This window comes from Rhipicephalus microplus, unplaced genomic scaffold (assembly GCF_043290135.1).
Source record: "Rhipicephalus microplus isolate Deutch F79 unplaced genomic scaffold, USDA_Rmic scaffold_42, whole genome shotgun sequence".
Classification (NCBI taxonomy): Eukaryota; Metazoa; Arthropoda; class Arachnida; order Ixodida; family Ixodidae; genus Rhipicephalus; species Rhipicephalus microplus.
The window spans coordinates 50,828-77,804 of record NW_027464615.1 but is presented as its reverse complement, the minus strand read 5'-3'; the positions used below and the strand labels follow the sequence as shown (position 1 = coordinate 77,804).

Below are 26,977 nucleotides of genomic sequence, written 5' to 3'. Positions count from 1 at the left end.
AAGATGTTGCGACGCTTCCAGGCAAGGGCATTTGCCGCTCGCGAGGAGTCAGGTTTCAGTGGCAATGGCTTTCACCTTCAACGTTCTCTCACCCTCTCACCGGACTTTCTCCTTCCTCTCGTAACACCTTCACCATCTCTCCGCCCTTCCGAGACAGCCGTGACAAAGTGGCCCTCGCCACTGGACTGTGAATTCCTATAAAAAGAACGCGGGTCGACGAGGACCTTTGAAGTACTCCAGATCCTCACAGGTGCTTTCACTTATTACGTGGTGCTTCAAAAGGGACGCAGCTGCGTACTTCTTCACTGCAGTCATGTCTCGGATTGGCTATTGTCTCATGCTTGTAGGTGCGTAAAGGGAACTTTATTCCACTCCAGCCCACTTTATCTTCCCAAACCCCGCCAAATGAATGGAATTGTGCCTCGTACGAGCCTCGCTTAACTCCACTGCTGAATGTTTTACAGGTGTGTGCTACGGTAACACCGTCGAGCTTTTTTTTTTCTTTGTTCAGACTAACTGCCTCGATGAGATCGGCTTTTATATTTATAGTCCAATTAATAGTTTATCATCATCGTCATCAGCCGCACTACGCCCCCTGCAGGACAAAGGCCTCTCCCACGTTCCACCAGTCAACTCGGTCCTCTGCTTGCTGCTGCCACTTTATACTCGCAAACTTCCTAATCTCATCTGCCCATCTAGCCTTCCGTCTCCCCCTCACACGCTGGCCTTCTCGTCAGTTACGCTTAATGACCAGCGGTTATCCTTCCTACGCGCTACGTGCCCGGCCCATTTCCGTTGCTTTTTCTTGATTTCCACAATAATATCCTTAACCCCGGTTTGTCCCCTGACCCACTATGCTCTCTTCTTGTCTCGTAAGGTTACACCTATCAATTTCCTTTCCATCGCTCGCTGAGTCATCCTCAATTTCAGCTGAACCCTCTTTGTAGGCCTCTAGGTTTCTGCTCCGTAATGAAGTATTGGCGAGATGCAGCTGGTATTTACCTCCCTATTGAAGGATAGTGGCGATCTAGCAGTCATGATTTGAGAATGCTTGCCAAATGTGATGCAACTCATTCTTATTGTTTTAGCTATTTCCCTATCATGGCTGGGCTCCGTGGTTACTACCTGTCCTAAGCAGACATACTCCTTTACAACTTCCAGCGCCTCTCGATCTCCTGCAAAGTGCTGTTTCCTACCGAGACTGTAACACTTTAGTTTTGTGCATATTATTTTCTGACCTACTTTTCTGTTTTCCTTGTCTAACTCATCAATCTCAAATTGCCATTTGTTCCTTGTGTTACCCAGCAATGCATTGTCATCGGCGAAGCGCAGGTTGTTAGGGTATTCTCTGTTAACTCTTATCCCTAGCTCTTCCAATTTTAGGCCTCTGGAAACCTCCTGTAAGCACGTGGTAAATAGCATTGGGGAGACCGCATCCCCTTGCCTTGCAGCAGTCTTTATCGGTAGTTTCTTGCCTTTTTTATGGAGCACTATGTTGGCAGTTGATCCTCAGTAGATTTCCTGCCTCGGTGGTCTAGTGGCTAAAGTACTCGGCCACTGACCCACAGGTCGGGGAATCAAATTCTGGCTGTGGCGGCTGCATTTTCAATGGAGGCAAAATGCTGTAGGCCGGTGTGCTTAAATTTGGGTGCCCGATAAAGAAATTTACAATGGTCGAAATTTCCAGAGCCCGTCACTATGGCGTCTCTCATAACCCTATGGTGGTTTTGGGACCTCAAGCCCCCCCCCCCCCCCCCCCATATCAACCAATCAATTTTCTGTAGATTTTTTCAGTATGCTTATATAGTGTTATGTGCCGCTTACCTAAAGGACGAAGAAGTGAAGGACTAGGTGGTGCCTGCTCTCGCCATCTTGGTTGTTTTTACCCGCATTACTCGGACAGTGAACATTGTAAATACACCCGTTTTCTGTCATCTCCCCGTGACATCTTTGATGGAGGTGCTAAGTACATCCGGAGCACATCACGGAACTTCGAAGTGGGCCTCATCTTGGACAGTCCATCATGTCAACCGGCAGTCCCGTTAGTCCAGCTCCCGCTATGCTGAATGCACCTAGCCATGTTGTTGTGACGCACATCCCAGTCCCTGGCCCCTTCTGCGAGATTGATATCGCGCACGTGGAGAAGTGGCTGGCCGTCTACGAGCGCGCCAGCAAGACCAATCGCTGGGATCCGACTTCGATGCTCGCAAATGTTAGCTACTACTGCAGGGGTACTGCGATGTGTGGTTCGACACGCACGAAGAGTAGCTGGCCAGCCAGGATGCATGTAAACAAAAAATGAAAGACGTTTTCGGAAAGCCCATCACACGCCAACGAGCCACCCAGAAATAACTCTCGTGCCATGCCCGAACCTCAGCGAATCCGCACATGATGTATATACAAGACGTTTTATCCTTATGCCGGCAAAATGATAGCCAAATGCCAGAAGCCAACAAAGTCAGTCACATTCTTGCAGGCATAGTTGACAACGCCTTTCACTCGCTTGTATTCAAAGACTGCTCCACTATTGACGACATCATCAGGGAGTGCTGACGGTTCGAAGAATAAAAGAGCCGACGAGTCACGCTGCAGTTTGCCCGTGTTTCCCTAAACTACGCCACGTCGTCGTGCGAAGACGTCCAGATCCAGCCGCCGCCTAGTACCAATAACTTCCTGTGTCTTGTGTGGCGAGAGATTGAGGCAGCAACTCCATCTACTCCCCACGCTCGTGCTCACCAGGAGGCCCGCCCGACAATGTCATTCATTCATCAAGCGCGAAGAACTGGTTAATGCACGTATCCAGCCCGTATGTGCCCTAAGTCGTCCCTTGGTGAGCCCTGTTTAATGCTACCGGCTACAACTGACTGATTCCAGGTACCGTTATCCGAACCAGTGGCGCACATGTGACGACAGGCCGATATGCTTAAACTGCAACGGCATCAGCCCGATTTTTCGCAATTATCGCTATCGTCAATCATCGTCTCCTCGTGCACCATGTCGTACAGACGACACTCGATCCTCTCCTGTGCAAGGCCATGAGGATCCACCGAACCCTTAGGCCCCAACATCGACCCCTCGTTATGACCACTTGCCGTCCCCCCAACCCAGTGACGTTCTTGGTGACTTATGTGCCGTCAATCCCCTTCGCCTCTCTCACGCTGTTTCTCCTCAAAAAACTGACCAGTGCAGCTCCCAGAGGTGATGCTGCATTGACCTATCGACCTGGAAATCCTCTGTTAGCTTTGGCAACTCGACAAAACGTTTTGGACGTAGAAATATATGACGCGCCTGTTTTACCGCTCATCGACACAGGTACTCACTTATCAGTCATGAGCGCTCATCTTTTTGGCCGTCTTCGTGAAGTCGTTACACCCACTGGATCACCTGTTCGCGTAGCCGATGGCTGAACACCTACCATCCTTCGAATGTGTTCAGCGCGTGTGAGCTTCGATGACCACAGGACTTCAGTTCTCTTTGCGGTTCTGGACGAGTGCCCCCATGACCTAATCCTCAGCCACAACTTTCTGAGCACGGATTCTGCCCTCATCGACTGTTTTTCTGGTTTGTTTCAGTAAAAACTTACTGCTACACCTGACCTCACTATCGTCACCACCACGTTTATGTGTCGTCTAGTTTGTTCACTTGCGCCCAGGTACCGCAACTTACACCCCATTTAACACAAACCCGCCGGTACGTGATGGTGACTGCTTGATTACCCCCTCCTTGGACGCTGTTCTGACGCGACGTGTAGCTCTGCCTGACTCTTTTGTGACTCTTTCTGTGAAAGAGATTTGCAAACCTGTCATTACCATTTAACGCTCCGCACAACTGCTGCCTGAAGGTATCGCGCTGGGCACTGTATCACCTTTAGACTCAAACGACCCCGTTGCCCTGGCCATTGACGCCCCACAGCCGCCTCCAGGCCGCCACGCTGCTAGCCCGACACTCCGCGTTCGACCGCATGATTGCCCCGGACCTTGACCCTTATCATAACCAGGACCTACGCCTTTAGTTGGCGTTATACCACGACATTTTTGATTTCAATTCACTCAAACCTGGCCAAACATCTCTGGTGACCCATCGAATCGGCACCACAGACGGAGGACCCATTCATTGACGCCCTTACCGTATCTCGGCGACCAAGCGCAGCGTCAATCAAACGGAAGTTGACAGGTTGCTCGCTCAGGATATGATCGAGTTATCTTCGTGCTCTCGGGTGTCACCCGTGGTACTTGTAAAAAAGAAAGACAACACCTGGCCATTATGCGTCGACTACCGGCACCTCAACTAAGTTACCAAGAGAGATGTCTGTCCTCTCCCGCGAATAGACGACGCCCCGAGAAATAGACGACGCTTACCTAGAGGACGAAGAAGTGAAGGACTAGGTGGTGCCTGCTGTCGCCATCTTGGTTGCTTTTATCCGCATTACTGTGACTGCAAATATTGTAAATACAAAAATTTCCTGTCATCTTCTCATAACAATGTGCTTCGTCCACGCCCTGATTGCGCATTTTGTGCGTAACTGCTGATATGTCTACTGAATCAAATGCCTTCGCGTAATCTATGAATGCTCTCTATAGTGGTTGAAAGCATTCTGAACATTTCTCTATCACTTCATTGAAAGTATGAATGTAGTCGATTGCTGTGTAGCCTGTTCGAAATACTCCTTGAGCCTTTGGTTGATGGAAATTTAATGCTGTATTATTGTGTTAGCAATTACCTTTGTAAATCGCTTATACAGAATGGGGAGCAAGTTGATCGGCCAGTAATTCTTCAATTTCTTGTCGTCTCCTTTCTTCTGGATTAAGATAATGTTAGCATTCTTCCAAGATTCTGGTGCCCTCCTCTTCAGAAGACACTTCGTAAACACTGTGGCAAGTTTTTCTAACACAATCTGTCCTCCATCTTTCAGTAGGTGTGATGTTACTTGATCCTAAACAGCAGCTTTGCCTCTTTGCATTCCCTTCAAGGCTTTGCTGGTTTCTTCTGTGATTACTGGTGGGATGTCACCTAGGTTACTGCTAGTTCTTGCATTATAGTCATGGTTGTTCCGGCTGCTGTACAGATCTTTGTGAAAGTACTACGCCACTTTACTATCCTATCCATATTCGTAGTTACTTTGCCTTCCTTGTCTCTCAGTGCATACATCTGGTTTTCGCATATCCCAAGTTTTCGGTTCACCGCTTTGACACTTCTTACGTTCTTACGAGCATGTTCAATTCTCTCCATGTTATACCTTCTTATATCGGATACCTTACGCCTATTATTAAACTGAGAAAGCTCTGCCATTTCTATTTTGTCTCTCGTGTTTGAAGCTTTCATGCTTCGACGTTTCTTAATGAGATTCTTCGTTTTTGGAACAGCTTGCCAGTGTCCTGTCTAAATACCATACCTCCAACTTTCACTTCTCACTGCGTAATGACACTCGTCAGATTATCATTCATTGCGTCAAAGCTAAGGCTGGTTTCCTCGATAAGAGCCAACTATCTGTTCTGAAGCGAGACTCTGAATTCCTGTACTTTGCCTCTAAGTACTAGCTCCTTGACTTGCTTTTGTCGGAACAGTTTCTGTCGTTCCTACTTCAAGTGAATTAGACACCTCAACATTCTATGGTCACTGCATTGTACCTTGCTAAGCATTTTCAACAACCTGCACGATGCCTGGCTGTGCGCTCAGTATAAAGTCTATTTCATTTTTACTTTCGTCATGAGGGCTCCTTCATGTCAAGTTACCGTTCATAATGGTCATTACTTTGCGGTAGACGGTATTGAGGAACCTTAAATTATTGCATTTGGTGTATTCTACTAATTGCTAGCCTTTGAAATTTCTAGTAAATATGCCATAGTTCGATTCTGCATGGTCTCAAGCCTGCTGCTTCCCTACCTTGGCATTGATGTCACCCATCAATATAGTATGCCGTGTTTTTCCTCACTCATTGCTGATTTCACGTCTTCATAGAAGTCTTAAGCTGATACGCCATCACGGCTGCATGTAGGCGCGTAGGCCTGCACCACCTTGATCTTGTATCCCTTGTTGTGTTTACTTAAGATAACAACCACTATTCCAATAATTTTTAGTATTGCTCTATGTTACCAACTACATTTCTGTGGACAAGAAACCCCACCCTTAGTTTCCTTTGGTCAACCAAGACACAATAGCAAAGAACGCGCCCTTTTCGTAGCCCTCTATAGGCCTCATCTGCCTTCCTAACCTCAATGAGGCCTGTTATGTCCCATTTACGACCCCCTAGTTCCTCAAATAGCACAGACAGATTTGCCTCGCTAGATAAGCTTCTAGCGTTAAACGTTGTAATGTTCGGTTCTAATAGCTTATAATAGTTTGAAACGGTTCCAATGGTTACAATACTATTTTTATACGGCATCTCAGTGTCGATGGTGTGGTAAGTCTGGCGGAACAAAAATTACGTCGGGTACTGTAATTGACTCCTGCTAATGTGTTAAACTGAGTAACTGATTCCATATCTTTATTTCATCCTGAGGAGGCGATAACCCCATGCTTGCGACATCCGCCGGAAAATGCAGATGATAGCGAAAGTACAGGAAGACAGGGGTGGAACATGAGTGTCCGTGGCTAGTTTTCTTTGCCTGAAGGAGACTAAACAAATACGACCTGGTTGTGTTCCTAATGGTTAATAAATAGTATGATAGGTCGGAGGGGCGGGAGTGAAGAGGAGTGCATCGAAGAGTTACTCTGGACTTATGATTACTACGTCGCCCTGGAGCTTCACCCCAGAAAATTGGGGTAGCTTATGTAATTAATATACAGAGATACAAATATAATGGTCATCGTGACAATTACCATACTGATGATGACATAAAAGATGTGTGTGCGGCACCAACAGTACACATGATACTACGGTAGTTTACCACTTTCACTTGAGGTTAAGGTATATAACAGCTGCGCTTTACTGGTTCTAACTTATGCTCCAGGAACCTGAAGTATTCTGAAAGGTGTTCAACTTAAACTGAGGATGATGCAGTTTTCGCAAGAATAAGTCCACAGAAGAGACACTGCTGACTGTCGAAGAGAAAATACTGTACAAGGTCTAAAAAATGCCATACACTGTAAGAGTTCTCCTTGGTTTCAAAAAAGCTTTTGATTCAATAAAGCATCACAATTTATCTCAAAAACTACCATTGTACGGAATCAGAAGCGCTGCCCTAAATCTAATAGTAAGTTATATTTAGGATGAATTTCAATTTGTAAGCCAGAACAGGGTGTGTTCAAAATGGAAGTAAATGAAGTACGGCGTGCCCCAGGGATTCGATCATGGTCCCCTATTCTTTAACATTGATATTAACGGCACTGTGAATATACTGCATTCACTTAAAATGGTCCTCTGCGCTGACGATATTAGTTTGTTTGTTTTATGGTGAAAATTTAGCTTACTTGGAAACAACGGCGAACCATTGGTTGCATGAACTGCCGATTTGGTTATCTCTCAACCAACCTCAGCTGAATGTTTCTAAAACTAATTACAGTGTTTTCAATAGTAGGAGAAAGCCTAATGATGCTTACATTTCTCTCTTTTTTTATGCTTGTGTTATTGACTGGATATCGGTATATAAATTTCTGCGAGTATTATTCGTATACTTTAACTGGATTCATCACGTAAACAAATTGTGCTCTAGCATTTCTAAATCTAACCAAATGAGTTTTTTGGCAACTGGTCTCGACTTGGCTAAAACGTCAGCTGTATTACTCAATGGTACATTCTCAGCTCTATTACTGCTTAATATTATGGGGCACTTCAAGCAAAACAAACTTAGGCTGACAATCCTTCAAAAGCGACCTATTAGACACAAAGAAAACCTTGAATGGTTTGACCACACCACATCATTTTTTTTTTCAAAAATTGGACATTAAAAGTTGATCAGCTATATAACCTCAGACGTCCTGTATACATACACAGAGAAATATGAAAAACAAAACCGAGATTTTCACAGATGTACCTAACCACACGTGAGCAATATAGTCCGAGATATAGCCACTTCGAACTTTCGGATTGTAAGACTACATACGAAACTGATCAACTAGAATACCTGACACTTTGTTTTCTAACTGAGCATCCGCAAGTTCTAAATACTGTCAGTGAAGCCATGTAGAAATGTGTGTTTAAGCGTGTCATTAGGTTTTATTTTTTGTCGTGTGTGCCTTCGCGGTGCGAGCATGTCCTAAAGCATCATGTGGTGCACGAAATTTGTACTGAAAAGTTTTTGTTTAAATCGCTTTCTGTGTGTCATGTACTGTTCCTGATAATGCGATATTATGTTCTGTTTTACAGCGAAAGCGGTTATGAGATCACAACTCGGGTCACGCGCAGTTGTCCACCGCCGCCACCGCCGGTGTCCGTATTCTCATCACGCGAAATTCCCTAGCACCAATGACACAGTTGGACTTGAATCCGAATCCGCTGGGTGCCAGATCATTATTCTATCACTGAGCTACACCGGGGCTCGGGACTTGTTAACAAACTTGCCTTAGGCAGGCTTGATGTCGGGAAAGCAATCGCGTTAATACGACTTACAAAGCGTTCTAAAACAGTGGAAGAACAGTGAGTGGTCGCACAATGCGAATAGCGTAACGAGTAGGTAGTCCAATGCTCCAACCTATTACAAAAGCTTGTTCTTCTTCCCCCATTAACTGTGGCGCACACCCACTTCAGTCATAATTCCTCATCGTCGTGAGCCACTGCATTGACAATTGGCACAAAATTCCTTGCAAGTTTTTAGCGTATACGACGCTTCTCACAAGAATGACGAAACATTTCATGGCGAATGCCAGCCTACAGCCCACAAGTTTTTATTTTAATGCCCTAGTGGGTATCAAGCAAGTGTACTTGCAGTAGTCTCCCAATGAGTGTCTTGAAAGACTCTCAGAGGTCACTCTTCTAGCTTTCGCTGTGACTGGGCTGCGCCTTCCTCGCAGGCCTGGCGCTTTTCTGCTAGTGCTTCCACTTCATATTCCATTGTATATTTCATATGTGTTCAAAATCCTGTTGAACAATACGTGGGTGGTAGGGCCATTGTCAGGCGGTGAATGTGCCTTCAGCGGTATCATACCTTGACATATGTCATGTTGAAATGCAACATAATAAAATGAACTTTATATTACATTATATTAACCAGAAACATAAAAATCATACGTGTAACCATGACTGACATAAAGAAAGCAGAGAGGGTCAGGTACAAATTGGGGTTGAGGACGTCTTCTTCGATATGAAGAATAAATTGGCCAAGAATGTAGCGCGAATTCCAGAATAACTGCTGACCTTTAAGAGTGACCCAATGGATTCCAAGAAAATGAAAGCGCGCGATGGGGAGAAAGAAAATCTGGTGGGCAGATGAGTTTTTAAATCTTGCTCGGATAATGAGACAACAGCTAGCCCTTGGACCTTAATTATTAACGATACGGGGGAGAGGCTTTTGCCCTGAAGTGGGCCAATTCCGGCTGATAATGATAATCATGATATCAGCGTCTGATGTCGAGCCGTATCGCGCGTTGAGATCGTCTTTTTTTGAGTTCTGGTAAATGCAAACGTCGACACCAGTAGCACGCAGTTAATAATTACACGTGTTGTCCATATTGTATGAAAAAACTTGCAAGATGGCGATACGTTATGCAAACAAGTATAGGCTCGGCGTGAGAGAGGGAAAGAGATAACCGGAAGGGAAGAGCTAACTCCGGAGTCATGTTATCAATGAGATCTTGCATAGAACATACCACGCGTTGACATCCAATTTTTATTGATTGTTACGTTCATTTCTAGGAAATTTTTGTTAATCTTTTTTTTACCTTTGTAGTTTCGTTCTATGCGCACTCGGGCAATTTACTGGAAAATTCGTTTCAGCACTACGCAACGAAGTTCTTTTCCAGGCTATCTTAGAGGATTGCCCTAGCAGTTCTTCTGTACGGTCCATGTTCCCTCTTACGGACACAAAGAGAGAGGAGGAGACAGTGAGTGAGTGAGAGAAGGGAGGAAAAATAAACATCTCGCAATGTCTTCGTGGTGTCTCTCTAGTTTTTCACATAGCTAATCAGAAACGCGCTCTTCTCATTTCTCTGGGGAAAGTAAAATGTATAGGGTACTTCAAAAGCTCCCAGGCCCCCAATATGAATACAACGTATTCATATTGCGGCGTGGCCAGGGAATTTTTGACGGCCTCTGAACTTAGTGACATGGTTAGGAGACGTCACGCTGAGTTTATGCGGCCCGTGTTCGGATACTGAAGAAGGCGTCTTCTCGCCGTTGTCCGGGTGTCCTCTTTGTTTTTTCATCATTCACAAGTCTTTCTCGGCATTTGACTGCAACAAAATGGTCTTTAAAACAAGCTATTGCGGTGACAATGACCACCAGCTGCACTTTGTAATCTAGTTACCAGACACTTTAAAAACGTCCAGAGTAGTAGCGAGAAATGTATTTACTGCCAAATCTACTACCAGAGATTTCACAGACAAAATGAGCTCAAAGGACCTGTTCTCTGCATACAGGCCTCGCCAGTCTTGCATCTGCCGCTCCCGACTGTGACGCCAAGAAGCTGGACGCCTGCGCGGCAGACTTGTTCATCTTCGGGTCTTCGGAGAAGATTCCGACCACTCCTGAGGAACTCGAGTCTTTCTGTGGGTGAGTCGTCACCTGCCTGAACGTGATTTAGACGAAGACGGGACACACAGCCCGACAGAGACGAGCGCCATCTGTATCTCGCCTTTGTCTTCTGTATTCGTTCAAGTATAGCGCTCGATTTTTCAGTGTATAAGCCAAATCGCCAAACGGCTGGTGAAACTGACAAATTTCTTTTTTTTTTGTTTCTGCAATATAGCTGCACAATGATTGTCTAGCGTCTCCAACTTGAAACACAGAAAACAGCGTAAAAAAAACTTAGTGGAATCGTACTTACACTAGCCTAAAATGTCGCACTGACCTCATTGCAAGTCTTTGTCGCAGTGATATTACTTTGCATTAGATACAGCATTGCTATCCTCGGCCGATATGCTTGTTACGAAATCAGTACAAAGCCCGTTTTAGCTTACGCACTCAACGCCCCAATAAAGGGCGCAACAAAAAGGTTTGGACCATGGGCGCCGTCACAGTAGACAGAAGTGAAGGAAAAAGCCAGCTCGAGGCTAAAAATACATAAAAAAAAGTTTGTGGAGGCATCGTGTGCTAAAAATTCTCGCTCAGGCCATCCATGCCTAAGCGATTGTTTCGTCTGATAAGTAGAACTAGATGTCTGCATTTGTAGAAAGCCCTCCATGCCTTGTAGCAATTTGTCGAATCAGACATGGGTTGTTGCTGTCATGTTATGCGCACTGGTGGCACGAATCCCTCTGACAAACGTGTATGTTGCTTTTTTTCCCCTCGGCGAGCAGCACGCAGAACAAAGCGGAGTCCTGCGCCCGCGACTACATCAAGCATTGCACAGAGAGCGTCTCCCAGGGTATTGGCGATGTCTTCCTCGACGACATCAAGAGCGAGATTGAGGACCGGTGCGATGAGTCCTCCGTTTATCGCGAAGGTGAGTGAAACTGCGGAAATATTGCGGATTTTGCGCCTTTGTAGTAGGATCTTTCGAAAAAATGTGTGCAGTTGCACTCAACGCAAACGCTGTAAGTGGTGGGAAGCCGTCATTCGCCTGCTCTTCAGGAACGCTAGCGTTCACGGGCTCCGTTTGACACATGCACATTTGGTTCCAAGCATGCACCTTACTCGGCGTCTCTGGCGGGAACGAAAACCTTAATTTATGATGCAGTGCTGCAAATCCTGATTATTTATGAAACAGCACACAACGACAGGTACTAAAGGAACGATAGGGACACCGCTCCTTTTGTGCCTGTCGTCGTGCGCTGCTTCATAAGTAATCATGAAGTATCACCAACTCACCCAACTTTCGACATTACTGCAAAGCCGTTCACGCCCTTAAGGGTGCTGGCCGCCTCTAAATTAACACTGTGCGATTGTAATAATCATAACTAACGGACAATACTACCAGGGAAAGTATGAGTTTTAGAAGTCACTATAATGCGAATGGGTAGAAAGAAAAGTGGACGAAAAGATGACTTGCCACCGGCAGGATCCTAACCTTATGAAAAGGTCTCAGGTTTGCAACCGGCCAGTGGCAAGTCAGCTTTTCGTTTCAGTTTCTTTCTGCCTATTTACATCAGTGACTTCTGATAACCGCCATCGTAAGTTCCCTGGCATCAGATAACAGCCACCGTAAGTCCGTTCGTTAGTATTGCATCCACGAAAAAAAATCGAGGCCTTAAAACTTACGATAAGGGTGTTTTGGTCTGTGAAAACACCCTCATCGTATACGCGTTATAGTGGTAGACAGGGAAGGCACCCTTAAGGGTGCAAACTGGTTCACCATGAGTGGTGTCCTCTACCCCCCTCCTTTGTGCTTCCTCGCCCTCACTTTCCTTTTTCAATCTCTTGTCATACAATACTACACATGGCTACGCTTTGCTTTAGCCACCCCCTTACTCCTTTTATTTCTCCTTTCCATGCTCATCCACCTCACTGCCCATGCATATGCTGTCTGTGCCTCCATACACGTCCGTGCTATGCATGTCCATACATTGTTCTGCCTGCGTAATGCCAAGCGACATGAGATGACTGCGTACGCGGTAGCCAAGGCACATAAGTGATCCACTTTTGGAAGAAACCTAAATAAAGCTACCCCTATAGAAAATCTGTAGGGGTCTAGATGTGACAGTCACGGCGGTTGCATCCCTTAATCATAGAGTCTTCTAATATACACTAGAGGAAACTCTGGCGCTAGTGTCTATGGGAGCTGCAATGCTCGGCGCTTCAGCGAGCATGGGAACGATGGGTAGTACACACATTTGTCTAATTTTCGTACTTCTGGCCTGCTTCTGGCTTCGTGTGTGTTCGTGTGGCTTATAGTTGTTTTTTTCACGAAGAAAATTTGCAAATGTTAAGCATTCGCACTTCACAACCTTATTCTTTTAGTCTTACCATTCCGAATCGGGTCACAAAGCTCAACTGGGTTCGTTCTTTTCTCCAAAACAAAACCGTAACCAGCAACAAACGAAGCCGCAAGTACGATTCGCCGCCCGCAAGTACGTAGACTAGGCAAATGTGCGTACTACCCATCATTCCCATTGTCGCTGAACGATCGCAGCGCTAGAGTACCCTCTAGTTAATTTTGGGAAACTCTATGCCCTTAATCTCATATACCTTATCGGTGCTCATGGTTTACACGCTGCCGAAGCCACGAAGAATGAAGCGCACGGTTGAGATCTGAACAGTCAGCTGCCGTTATGTGGTCGATATAATCACTTTTTGAAACTTAATTGCTATTTATGCTAGCTTATACAAATTATATGCCTGCCAAGTCAACTAATGACAAACATGGGGTGCACCATATTATATACAATCCCTGGTACAACCAATTCATAACTTTCATGTTTGCTTTTATTTCTTCCAGAGTTTCAGAAAATTTGCACTGTCTTTAGAAAGATTGATCTGAAATTTAGAAGGGTAAACAGGTGCTCAGGCTCCTAAAAATAAATAAGCCCATCTTCAACTGATGTCTACCATGTTATATATGTACAGAATAACTGAAAAATCCAGTTGGCACAAAAAAAATACGCTTTTGAGACATACCTATGAGTTGTGAAGCTAACGTATCGGCTTCATTCTAGCCTACAGAGAATTACGCCTAGTGATCCCATGCATGGTTACCTAATGCTCGCGCGCGTTCACCTCGACTGTGTATTACGTTCACACGAACAACCGGATGGAGAAACAAAATCATTAATGCGCAGCATTCAATGTCATTTTTTGCAATGAATCAAAGGCACTGTTAAAAGCATCTTCTGAAAAGCCAAACTTTCATACGCTGCATGCGGTTTTCAAGACATCTAATTTTCATGATTCTAGTAGTGTTACATGTGGCCGCCCAATATTCCTTTTATACACATTACCTGTGCGCTAATAGGCAAAATATAGGACTCGGACACCAGTTACCTAAAGCAGAGCCAAAGTGTGGTTCGACGAGCGGACATTTGTGTTAAACTTTTTTCGGCGGGGGGAGGGGGAGAGATTCAACATTAATGTGGTGCACATGAAGAAGAGATTCTGTATCGTGCCTTAACAGCGCTTCAAAGAGCAGGATTGCCTTTGGTTCTCCACGCTATATATTTCCTGGAAAGCATCGATTTCTAGAACAATCGCACGCGCATTTCAACGGAGGAGGATATGTACGCTGGCGCGAAACACGAGTAATTGAAAATTGGTGTGTGAAGGCCTCCGAGGAGTTGTCCTAAATGGTCAGCCAGAACATTATTTTATTAACCATATGTTTAGCTGGTGACACAAGCATTCGCAGTGTCCCGCGTAGCAAGATGCAAGTTTTGCGAAAGAGTAGCTTTATGCTTAGATATAATTTCTCTTCGCGTGTTCTCTTCACGTGTGGAACTTCTGCAATCAACAAGTGAAGAGCTATTTTGCTCACTACTGCTGATACCGAAAGTGTATACGAAATAATCAGGTGCTTCGATAGAAGTTGTGCGACTCGTTCAGCTGCTTTACACTGCAAGAAAAAAAAATTGTGTTTGACTTGGGAAATCCTTGCGTGCCACGTATTTGACGTATATAATTCGCTTTGAAAAGTGATGGACAGAAGGAAATATTTAAGGGCTTGTTTCTCTTTTGTTAGACGTAATATTATTGCGAACTCAATAACTTTAACGAAAATATAGGGGGTGTTACCAGTGGTGATATCAATGTAAATATGGAGAAAGCAAAGTGGATGAAAACATAACTTGCCGCTGCCAGGCACAAGGTATCTTCTCATCAGCTTTTCCTTCTTCACATTTACGTCACAATTACTGCTAATACCGCCCCCTATACTTTCCTCAATATAATCGAGTGTTATTTCTCACTACGCTGTCTCTTTAATGTATTCTAATGCGCTGCAAGCCAGAACTAAAAAAAGAGCCAGAGGAGTTTCTTCTTAGTGTGTACGATTCGCACATCTCTGCACTGATCTCGATTTCGAGAAATTTAATCCGTTTCTTTCTCCCAATGCGTTTATTACAGACTATCTCAGGAGCGCTCCGTGCCTAAACAAGGTTGGCGCTGGATTCCACAAGTGCCTCCGCGGTCTCGTTGCTGACCTCGACTTGGCTTCCAAGCTTCCCAACAAGCAAAGGATTGGCGGGGCATGCTGGTGCGTATATGAGCGATGGTTCTCTGTCAGCGAAAGCGATTGCTGAAGTGCACTGGGCTGCGCTGAAGCTTGGGGCTAATAGATCTGCTACATTTAAACACAGACTTTGGTGTTGCTCAGCAGGAAGCAGAATTATCTGCACTCAAGCTGTTTGTTTCACTATTGCTGAGGATTTTTAATAGCGTGCTGGAGGTTTGTGAAAGCTCCAATGAATAGGCTGTAGTGAGATAACTTTTCATGAAAAGGTACCTGTTGTTCAGCGAATCAAATGCATATATATATATATATATATATATATATATATATATATATATATATATATATATATATAATAATGAGATATAACAGACAGTAATGCCAAGGAATGTACAGGGGAAGTTATTAACATTAATGGAATGTAAATAAGAAGAAAGAAAAGTGGATGAAAAAATTACCAACTGTAAGCAGGAATCGAACCTACGACCTTCGAATTACGCGTTCGATGCTCTTACAGCGGCACTCCCTCCATCCACTTTTTTTGGGTTTATCTGTGAATTTAGAAGTAGGAGCGACAGTCAGCGCCATCTATAAGCCAAACAACGAGTGTGAAAACACTCTTATGCGCATGTTTGGCGTCACGTAGCACGTGAACCTATTATGAGCGGGCAGCTGATTAATTGTCCCTCTTATACAACCTAAACACACCAAGTCTGCCAGTACGAGACCCTCGTTCAATGAAATAAGGGAAAGAAGTGTATACCTAAGGGCTCGTTTTTCCGTGTTTTTAACACAATAATAATGAGATATAACAGACAGTAATGCCAAGGAATGTACAGGGGAAGTTATTAACATTAATGGAATGTAAATAAGAAGAAAGAAAAGTGGATGAAAAAATTACCAACTGTAAGCAGGAATCGAACCTACGACCTTCGAATTACGCGTTCGATGCTCTCGAACGCGTAATTCGAAGGTCGTAGGTTCGATTCCTGCTTACAGTTGGTAATTTTTTCATCCACTTTTCTTTCTTCTTATTTACATTCCATTAATGTTAATAACTTCCCCTGTACATTCCTTGGCATTACTGTCTGTTATATCTCATTATTATTGTGTTAAAAACACGGAAAAACGAGCCCTTAGGTATACACTTCTTTCCCTTATATATATATATATATATATATATATAGAACGCGTTATTCGAAGGTCGTGGATTTCATCCACTTTTCTTTCTTCTGTCTTCTTATTTACATTCCATTGGTTCTAATAACTTCCCCTGTACAATCCTTGGCATTACTGTCTGTTAGGTCTCATTAATATTGTGTTAAAACACGTGCGATGATGTTTATTAGAACAGAGGAGTCGCAACGAGGTCGCGACGGAAAAATGGGCGAACAGCAAGTCTGACAAAGGCGGCACAGGTTCTCGCGCAATCAGAGCACGGGCTTCTCGTTGTCTTCCGAAGGCGCATACGCGTTGGTGCGTATGCTCCACTACAATACCCCCGGGGTGAAGGGTAGCCATCCTGGCGACTCTGGGAGTAGGCACAATGAGGGGGTCGTAGTTGCAGTGGTTGGTGACCAGCATTACGGTTAAACCAGACGCAATTGTAAGAACAGCAAATGGGAGAACGATGCCCTTGCGTTCAGTAAAAACCGGAGATGGCGTAAACACCACCGTGCCGTCAGGTTGCGCCAGACATGAAAGGCTAATAGGGACCGAAGCTTCAGGAGGCAAGGTGATGTCGTCATCAGCGATGACTTTGCAGAGCAGAGGAGAGCGGTCGGGTGGTGGAAATTCACATGTTGGCACAAGGGACACTTCGGCACGGGAACAATCGATGATAGCTTCATGACGTGATAAGAAATCCCAACCCAGGATAAGGTCATGAGAGCAAGATGGTAGAACAAAAAACTGTACGACGTACAAAACGTCTCGGATGACGACACGCGCCGTACACACAGCCAAGGGATGAATGCGTTGCGCGCTAGCCGTGGACAGCACCAAGCCACTGAGAGATGTGGTCACTTTCTTCAGTTTCCTACAAAAGTTTGCGTTCATCACAGAAACGGCGGCCCCGGTATCAATTAACGCTAATGTGGCGACTCCCTTAACATCGACATCAACAACATTTTGCGGCGAAAATGGAGGCCTTGGGAATTGCGCACAAGTTGCAGTTCTTGCCTCCGGAACTGCACTGATTAGTTTCCCTCCTCGAGAGGTGGTCGACGACGCATAGGCGATGGCGATCGGCGACGAGGTGATGGGAAACGAGCAGTCGATGGGTGGCGATCCGAGTCGGAGTGCCTCTGTTCATATGCAGACGTGGTGGTCTGCTGCGGTGCGTAGGTAGGAGCTCCGAAGTATGCGTGCGCAGGCGTGGGACGGCGGCGGCAGAAGCGTGCAATGTGGCCAGCGATGTCACACGCGAAGCAGATGGGACGATTGTCTCGGGTGCGCCACTCATTAGATGGACGGAAAAAGCGAGGTGGGGGCCTGTAGACTGGAGGCGAGGCCGGAGGAGGTGGAGCCGATAAGGCGACTGGATGCGGTGGGGGCCGCGCGACCACAGCTGCGTAGCTGAGAGGTGAAGGCGGCGCAGTTGGTGCGTAGCCAGCAGTTGAGAGATCAGATGGCACCGAAGTGCACGGGTAAGAAGCCGGAACTGTAGGAAGTGCATTGAAAATTTCAGTGCGTATGGCCTGCTGCATATTCGAAGGGAGGCTTGTCGTGGGCGCGTCACTATGCGGCAGCAGGGAAAGCGGTCGGGCGACTTCCTCCCTGATGAAGTCTTTAATCTGGTTCGACAGAGTTCCTTGGTGAACGTTGCCATTGGCGAGTGCGACGGCCGAGATCGAATCTGGTGATGGAACACTCTGTCGGGCGATGGAACGCTGACGCCGCAATTCATCGAAGCTCTGGCACAGGCTTACGAGGACTGCCACCGTGGTCGGGCTCTTCGCCAGCAACATCTGGAATGCGCCATCCTCGATGCCTTTGAGAATATGTCGAATTTTCTCTTCTTCAGGCATGGATGAGTTAACACGCCTGCATAGGTCTAGCACATCCTCAATATAGCTAGTAAAGGTCTCACCAGGTTGCTGGGCTCGGTGGCGCAGACGCTGGTCAGCGCGGAGCTTGCGGACCTCTGGTCGGCCGAACGCTTCGGTCACGAGGGTCTTGAAGGTGGACCAGCTGGCGATGGCGGTTTCGCGGTTGGTGAACCATAGCTTGGCGACGTCAGCCAAGTAAAAGATGGCATAGGCAAGCTTGGAGTCGTTGTCCCATTTGTTGCTGGCACTCACGCGTTCGTACAAGGAGAGCCAGTCTTCGACGTCTTGCTCACCACTGCCGCTGAAGATTGGTGGGTCCCGCTGACGGGTAGCACCGGGGCAGGTCGACGGGGCAGCCGATGGTGCTGGCTGTGCTGGGATGGGCTGGTTGGCGACTGCGTCAGTCATGTTGTACGGTAGTCTTTTGGCCAACTTGCGAGAGCGGAGCTCCAGGTCTGCTTGGGGATCTCAGCAGCCTCCACCAAATGCGATGATGTTTATTAGAACAGAGGACTCGCAACGAGGTCGCGACGGAAAAATGGGCGAACAGCAAGTCTGGCAAAGGCGGCACAGGTTCTCGCGCAATCAGTTTTTTGTTTTGTTTTGTTTCCCTGGGAGGTTGGCTCATACCCACTTAGGGGGATTGGCCAAGAAAGTGTAGTGCAGTTTATCTATAATCATTTTAACTATGTGTAATGAATTGGTATTATAATAAGACTAATGTAAAAATAAAAACAACATAAAAAGAGCAAACGAAAAAAAAAATCAAGTTGAGCAATTTTGAGATTTGAGGTGTTATGTTTACCACTTAGCTGCGTTTACTTCACTCTGCCCTTGGGAGTAATAAATAATTTTTTTTTGTTTTTGATTGAAGATCACAAAGGTATACGCTTGGTTGCCTGAAATATAATCGCAAACGGCATTGAAAGCATCCCTGTGGCAATGTCCCAAAGCTGAGGCGCCAAAGCTTAGCGCCGTTTCCGCCGTCAATGTAAGACCTATTTTCCGAAATGGCATAACTAGTAACCTTTTTTTAAGTATTTCGTAGCGGCGACAATACAAAAAATAATGATCTAGTGATTCCATTTCTCCGCAGAATGCGCAGAGGGGTGATGTTGTCTGACCAGCTCTGTGTAGATATAGGTTTAGGGGGGGGACACGACATCGAAATTTAGTGATTAAGACTTCGATCTTTCTGGACTGACTCCAGTGGGGTTGCCATGGAAACATGAGGTGGTTATAGTCTGTCCATGTAATTACTTTTTCTATCGTATCAGTGGAGATTGCCGATTTTCGATATCTTATAGCCGTGATATATTCTACATCTGGCAGTATGGGCAAAACTGGCCCATCAAGTGCGGCTCGAGCTAAGGAATCGGCCAATTCATTTAATCTTAATCCACAGTGACCCGGAACCCATAGTAATCTCAGGAGTCTCAACTGCGGCGGTACTAATGTTTTGAATGTGCTTAGAATTCGAGAGTTCTCTGAAGCTGTCAGAGCTGCACAAACTGAAAGAGAATCCGTCATTATTACTGCATTGTTTTGATTTGATGGAAGTTTTCGAAGAGCTAAAATAATCGCCAAGAGCTCCGCTTCAAAAACTGGAGTAAAATCAGGCAGTCTCACTGAAAAGGACCAGTCAAGCAAATCAGAGGCAATGCCTACACCTGCCTTTTGATTATTCACGGAAGCATCTGTGGCTATTATATTTTTAGTTTTTGCATGCTCTAAGTAATCTAATAATATGCTATTTAAAAATTTGAGGGATTGTAATTTGGCGTTTTGCGGGAATATATCATCATACTCAATAATAACATGACAATTCGAGTCATTAGTCTCAATTACATTTCTAATGTTCACATTTATACTTTGTAGATTTTTTTGTACAAACATTATCTGAGGTGTGTGAAACCGTGGCCAATGAGCAAGGAAGAAGGCGTCTGGGTTTGCGATAAAAGCATATTGAGATCTTCTTGCCGGTAAGCTATAAAATTTTAAAAATGCTTGTACGGTCAAAATTCGAAATCGACAAAGTAGTGTAGGCAGGCGCGCTTCCTGGTACAGTACGTTGATAGCCACAAATCTAGGGAGTCCCAGACACATTCGCAGTGCTTCTCGCTCCAAGACAACTAGAGGTTTCGTTTTATAAGCAGGGCCACCCGAGAATAATATGCAGCCGAATTCCATGATGGGGCGCATGTACATCTTGTACAACGTTATCAAGGTGTGCCTCCGTAACCCATATTTCCGGTTACTTAGCTTGTGTAGTAAGCCTGAAGCCCGCTGTGCTTTGGTAGTTATATACTCTATGTGTGGACTCCAGTTAAGTTTGTCATTATAAATGATTCCCAAATATTTTATAGAGTCTACTTGCTGGATGGGTTCCTGTTTATATAGAATTGAAATTGAAAATGGTTCTGCAAGCGGAAACGCCATGAGCGCGCTTTTGTTGACATTTAACGATAACGAAATCGACTGCAACCAAATTTCCAACATGTTAATATATCTTTGTAATTTAAGTTGTAATGAGTAAATACCACAGTCAGCAGCAAAGAGTGCGATGTCATCAGCATAAATGTAGACAGTAACTTCTTGATCTGTTGGAATTGTGCTCATTAAAGCATTAAATAATACTGGAGATAAGACTGCTCCTTGGGGAACTCCGCGCGTTTGTTTAAATCTAGATGAGGAACATCCATCCTTGACGCAGTAGAATTCTCTTGATTTTAAGAATTCTGCCACCCACTCAATAAAATATTGTGGGAAGTTCAATCTCTCTAGCGTATTTAACAATATGAAGTGCTCCACACTGTCATACGCCTTGGCTATGTCAAGCGTTACTAAAGCAGCGTATTGCCTTCTTTTACGCGCGAGCTGTATTCGGCTCTCTAAATCAGCATGGGCACACCAAATTGAGAAATCACTACGAAAGCCGATTTGGTTCGGTTTTATTACTAAATTGTCTGCCATCCAGATACTTACTCGGCTATGTAGGACCCTCTCTACTAGTTTGACCATGTTAGATGTTAAAGAGATTGGCCTGATATTATCGACTGTTAATCCTCCACCCGACTTTTTTAGTATAGGAATCACCTTTGCTATCCTCCAATCCTGCGGCACCCATGAGTTTTTTAAGGAGTAGTTAATAACATTGGCGACGTCTCCAGGCGATAAATTGAACAGAATTTTAATCATGGGTACTGTGATTCCATCTGGGCCAGGAGATGCACAGGGTAAATGTTTAATCACGTTGGATACCTCAGTCTGTGTCACTTCTTCAAAGTCAGACTTTGTCGTAGACTTGTGCCAGTTGTTTGGCACTACTGAAGTGAATCTGCTTTCCAGACCTTTACCGATAGCCTCTAAGGTAGTGGTCATTTCTTGTGCCGTCAGATTATCAAAAGCTACATTAACTGGTGATGGCAAGATTTTCCGAGCTCTCATATATCGGAACAGTGCTTTCATATGTTTAGGCTTCGACAGGTATTCATAATGTCTTCTGTCATAATCTTGTTTAGCCTGAGCTACCGTTCTTTTAAAGCCCGCAGCAATGAATTTATAATCGGCCCAGTTTTGTGGGGATTGATTATGTAAGAGCTGCTTCCAAGCTGCCTGACGTCTTCGGTGCTCTCTTGTACATTCATCATTCCACCAACGGCTGTATACTCTTTTTGTGGATTCAACAGTAAATTCGGCTCTTTTGTAGGATCGTTTAATGACTGCGTTTATTTTCAGTGCTTTTTTATCATCGCTCTCTTCCGAGTGAAAAGCCAGTGCTGACTTCAGGTCATTCCTAAATTTAGTGTAATTTACAAATACTCTTACATTTGAACAAGATGGAATTATCGGACAAGAAATTTCAAAACTTATCGGTAAGTGGTCACTGTTGGTGCCACAGTCCAGCGCTTTCCAAGAAGAAGTACTAATGGCTGAACTGACAAAACTTAAATCTAAGGCCGACCTGGAGTGATTACGAATGAATGTGGGGGTTCTGACGTTGAGGCACGTCAGGTCATTGTCCATTGTCCACTCCCACAAGCGTTTCCCACTAAGATCAGTTCTAAAACCCCAACTCGTGTGTTGGGAATTAAAGTCTCCAACTAAAACTTTGTCTTTGCACCACGATTTTGTAGCTAGATCCAAACTTCGTGTGTCTTGAACTCCATCCGGAAAATACATATTAACTAAAGTGAAGGGAGAGCAGTTGGGCAGTGTAATGTCTACTGCCAAAATTTCGCATTCTGGCGACATATGTTTGTATGAGCATTTGACTTTCATACTAATTCTATTACTAATAAAGAGAGCTAGACCCCCACCTCTCGATGGACGGTCTAATCGAAAAGATTGGAAGTTATTTAAATGGAACAAATTATGTACAGATAGCCATGTCTCTTGTAATGCTATAATATCAGGAGCGAATTTAGAAGTCAAGTATATCAAATCCGTAGATGCAGAAAGGATTGATCGGCAATTCCAATGGAGAATCTTAAGCGACCCTATGGTTTCGAAAGAGCTGCTTCCGCTATAGCTTTCTCTAGAATGCTTTCTTTCAAGAAATCCCTCTTTGAAAGGCTCTCCTTTTCTTTCAGATACTTTTTGTTCTTTGTTTGTTTCGGTGAGTTAGTTTTCCTTGACACAGGGGATCTAGATCTCTTCAGGGACCTAGGGTCCAAATCCATGTCATCGGAATCTATTGTATATGCAGCTTTGTCTTCACTTACACTCTGTATATCTACTGCAGAGGGTGCTGTAGACGGAGAATACGATGGTGCGGTTTCAAATTTCTCATTTTGGCTGTGAACGCCTATTGCAGAGGCTCCTGCGGGCTGATAAGACGATGGCGCAGTTTCAGATTCACCGTCAGCTATTGGTCGTGAACTCTCAACATGTTGGGATACTAGGCCTGACTCTCCCGCTGTACCAAATATGCGAGTCATCTGGCTTCTCGTTGTCTTCCGAAGGCGCATACGCGTTGGTGCGTATGCTCCACTACACACGGAAAAACGAGCCCTTAGGTATACACTTTTCTCCCATATATATATATATATATATATATATATATATATATATATATATATAAGGGAAAGAAGTGTATACCTAAGGGCTCGTTTTTCCGTGTTTTAACACAATATTAATGAGATCTAACAGACAGTAATGCCAAGGATTGTACAGGGGAAGTTATTAGAACCAATGGAATGTAAATAAGAAGACAGAAGAAAGAAAAGTGGATGAAAAAATAACCAGCCGTGAGCAGGAATCGAATCCACGACCTTCGAATAACGCGTTCAATATATATATATATATATATATATATATATATATATATATATATATATATATATATATATATATATATAGTCTAGTAGATCCTCCGTGAGCGGTCACAACGTGGTTTATTTCGACGTTTCGGCCTAGAGTCTGGCCTTCATCAGGCCAGATGAAGGCCAGACTCCTGATGAAGGCTCCTGATGAAGATTCCTGATGAAGGCCAGACTCTAGGCCGAAACGTCGAAATAAACCACGTTGTGACCGCTCACGGAGGATCTACTAGACTATATGCAACGCTACGGCCACTCAACCACCATGCCTGCCTATATATATATATATATATATATATATATATATATATATATATATATATATATATATATATATATATATATATATATATATATATATATATATATATATATATATATATATATATATATATATATATATATATATATATATATAGTCGAGTCTGACTAACCACTCTACGTTGCCCGCTAGACCCATCGACCTTACCATCATTCTGGCAGAATTTATACAATAAGCGAAATTGCAGGTGTATTTTTGATAACACGGATCACTATGCCTAAGAACAGGCTTTCACTAAGTATTGTTTATTTATTCTTGATGTCAGGGGGAGGTAAAAATTTATCAATTCTCAATTCGCACGTGAGTGCAAAGAATGTGTTAAAGCGTACTCTAATAAGAAATTAAGATGAACCGACCTCCTATAAGGCGTTGCAATCAAAGAAAGCGTCTTGCTAAACTGCAGCTTTTTTTTTTGGAAGTTGATTAGAAGCTCTCGGTGGTTTACATAGCTAATTTTCACAGATATTAAAATTATGGCAAATAGCATCCATGAAAAGTAAAAAGACACTAAATGTGTCGAATTCGCTGGCACACTTGCAGCTCCAGTTTCTACTGGCTAACCTTATTAGTTGTGGCAGTTCACACTTCTAATACACTTATCCGTTCATGTTTATTCAGTTTCGATACGATGGTTTATTTGATTATCAAGTTATATTGTACGGCTATGATACACCCTTCTTTTTACAAAGAGCTTTCGTCGCGAAAGAACACGTGGTTTAAAAATATTTAATATTGCCGATCTCTTTCCAACTGACATATTCGTCATGAAGTTGCGCATGAACGTGACGAACGGTCATGCACAACTACACGTGAAGTTATGTGTTCAGTACACTGTGAGTGGAACTTTGACAAAATTGTGGGCGCGCGTACAATCAATTGCGAAGTGAACTGTTCATTACCGTGTTATATTTATTTATTTACTGCTTGCGATATGTTTTTCTGTACTTTATTTTATTTTTTAAACCATTTTTTATGCCGTGGAACGTATAGCAATGAAATAGCCACCGAGTACTGAGCAACCACTTCTCGCTTCAGATTAGAAATTCAGTTTCAATAACCATGGTGATAGCTTCATAGAGTTGCAGTGTGAAGGCTATCTCTGTCTCCTTTCTGAGCACTCTTTCTCTCTCTCTCTCTCCTCATATAGCAAGTACAACGTGTTCGAACAGTGCGTAAGCAAGGTGGTCCAGGGCCAGTGCGATTCGGACGTGATCGAGTTCGCCCAGGGACTCGTCGACAGGTACTCCGGCGAGCTACTCGGAACAGTGTGCACCGCCTACCGGTCGGGCCAGAAGTGCAAGAGCATCGACTTCAGTTCCACGTCTGGTGACAAGAACCTCCGCTCCGTCCTTACGCCCATCCTTCAGATCTCCGGAGCCCTCGGCTAAGATCATGGACATTGACGCCAAAAGAATTGGTGGACTTGTGTATGAATGGCGATAATTACCGAGTGACGTGGCTTGATGCCCAGAACGCCTGGCACGAAATCTAGCGATCAGACCTTCCCGTGCTGGCAATCAGAACAAAGCAGCATGCATGCACGATGACATCGAGTACGCTGAAGATAACAGAACGACGCGGATAATTCGTATTTCGGGAACGGCAGGTTTTTAAGTTGCACAATCACCACTGTTCACCAAACTTGAAGTGGGCTAGATTTGGTCTACGTGAAGACGTCATACAGCTTTAAGAGCCACATAGGTTAAAAATAAAAAGTCTGGCGGACGTTGGACTACATGGTCTTAGTGAACTTTTAGCTGGAATGGCTAAAATTTTAGTTAGAAGGCCAGTCGCTACTGCTTCTTGGGCTTGACGTGAGCTTATCTTGGTATACGTGAATACATAGCTGCAATAATACGGTAGTTAAAAAAGCCTTAAAGAAATTAGGGCACACAGCCTCAGCTAGTTCTTATCAAAGAGAATTAGCGTTGCGTTATATATAATGCATTGTGTGGTTAAGAGTCATTCCAGCCATGGACTTCAATACATTTTGAAAACGCTACCCTCAGGGGCTGTGGTCGACACTAGTGAACAATCTGATGCGTAAACCTACGCACAGTAGCAGCTCGGTTGTTCTTTGTCGACAATCCCAAGCGAGTTCTGCACGAGTAGTAGTGCTTAGCTGCAGTACAAGATCACGCGCTCTGCTTAGCCGTGGTGGTCTGGTGGCTACGGTACTTGGCTGCTGACCCGCAGGTCACGGGATCGAATCCCGGCTACGGCGGCTGCATTTCCGATGGAGGCGGAAATGTTGTAGGCCCGTGTGCTCAAATTTGGGTGCACGTTAAAAGATCCCCAGGTGGTCGAACTTTCCGGAGCCCTCCACCACGGCGTCTCTCATAATCATATGGTGGTTTTGGGACGTTTAACTCCACATATCAATCAAACTTACGCGCTATAATTGCTATGAAGGAACACATAATACAGTTTTCGATCACACGAACACACACTAAAGACAGAGCAATTAAGAAGACCAATAATGATGATGTTTCTGCTTAACGTCCCAAAAGAGGCTGAGAGTCAACATGAGCTTCACTATATATGCTAACATCTCGAAGATTCACACGTTGAGACATTCTTTTGTTAAATCACGCATGTTCCTCTTATCATTAAGAGTGCTGTGCCTGAAGATAATCTTGAGTGACGCTACTTATCGTGCAATGTATGGGCTGTATTTGGCTCTATTTTACCAGTACGTTCTCCGTGCCAAGCGTTCCGAGCCGTGCGCTTTATTGTGTAATACACGCGTTTGTTTTGTCGCAATGTGTCGTGCTTGAGTGTGACCGCAAGCGGAAATGCACTTGTGCAATCTTATACGCCATGATGCGCCTTTCATTGTGAACTGTGATCCTTGTACAGAAAAATACGCATATTCTTTTGTTTCACTCTACATTGTTGTCCCCGAGTGTGCTTTGTTCGGATTTTTGAGATGCTGCTCGTCGCATGGACTGTGAATTTTCGTTCAGCATGAATGCCTCATCTGTATCAATCCTCTGATTCATGAAAAAGTTTTATGCTTCAATCGTAGGCATTTGAATGGCTTGAATACTTGTAAATGTGCATATTTGTGCGCGGACAGATTTTGAATCAAGG

At 44.4% G+C, this 26,977-nt stretch overlaps 1 protein-coding gene across 2 annotated transcripts; it reads left to right on the top strand.

Annotated features, from left to right (window-relative positions):
* Window positions 1-195: 195 nt before the first annotated feature.
* LOC142787030 (uncharacterized) lies at window positions 196-25,609 on the top strand. 2 transcript variants are annotated; one of them, XM_075884654.1, is made up of 5 exons: window positions 196-347; window positions 10,513-10,645; window positions 11,392-11,537; window positions 15,086-15,215; window positions 25,032-25,609. In XM_075884654.1, exons 1-5 carry the CDS (start codon window positions 314-316, stop codon window positions 25,270-25,272), a joined length of 684 nt encoding a protein of 227 aa, XP_075740769.1. In that variant the 5' UTR covers window positions 196-313; the 3' UTR covers window positions 25,273-25,609. The 2 variants fall into 2 exon arrangements, with proteins under 2 accessions (XP_075740769.1, XP_075740768.1); XM_075884653.1 differs by having other exon boundaries at window positions 325-464.
* Window positions 25,610-26,977: the final 1,368 nt, after the last annotated feature.

Excerpts from the sequence above, each read along its gene's own strand:
- LOC142787030 (XM_075884653.1), top strand. The coding sequence starts at position 410 with ATGGAATTGTGCCTCGTACGAGCCTCGCTTAACTCCACTGCTGAATGT. Across the intron at positions 465-10,512 it reads CACTGCTGAATGTTTTACAG|GCCTCGCCAGTCTTGCATCT; the intron begins GTGTGTGCTACG and ends CTCTGCATACAG. Across the intron at positions 15,216-25,031 it reads AGGATTGGCGGGGCATGCTG|CAAGTACAACGTGTTCGAAC; the intron begins GTGCGTATATGA and ends CTCCTCATATAG.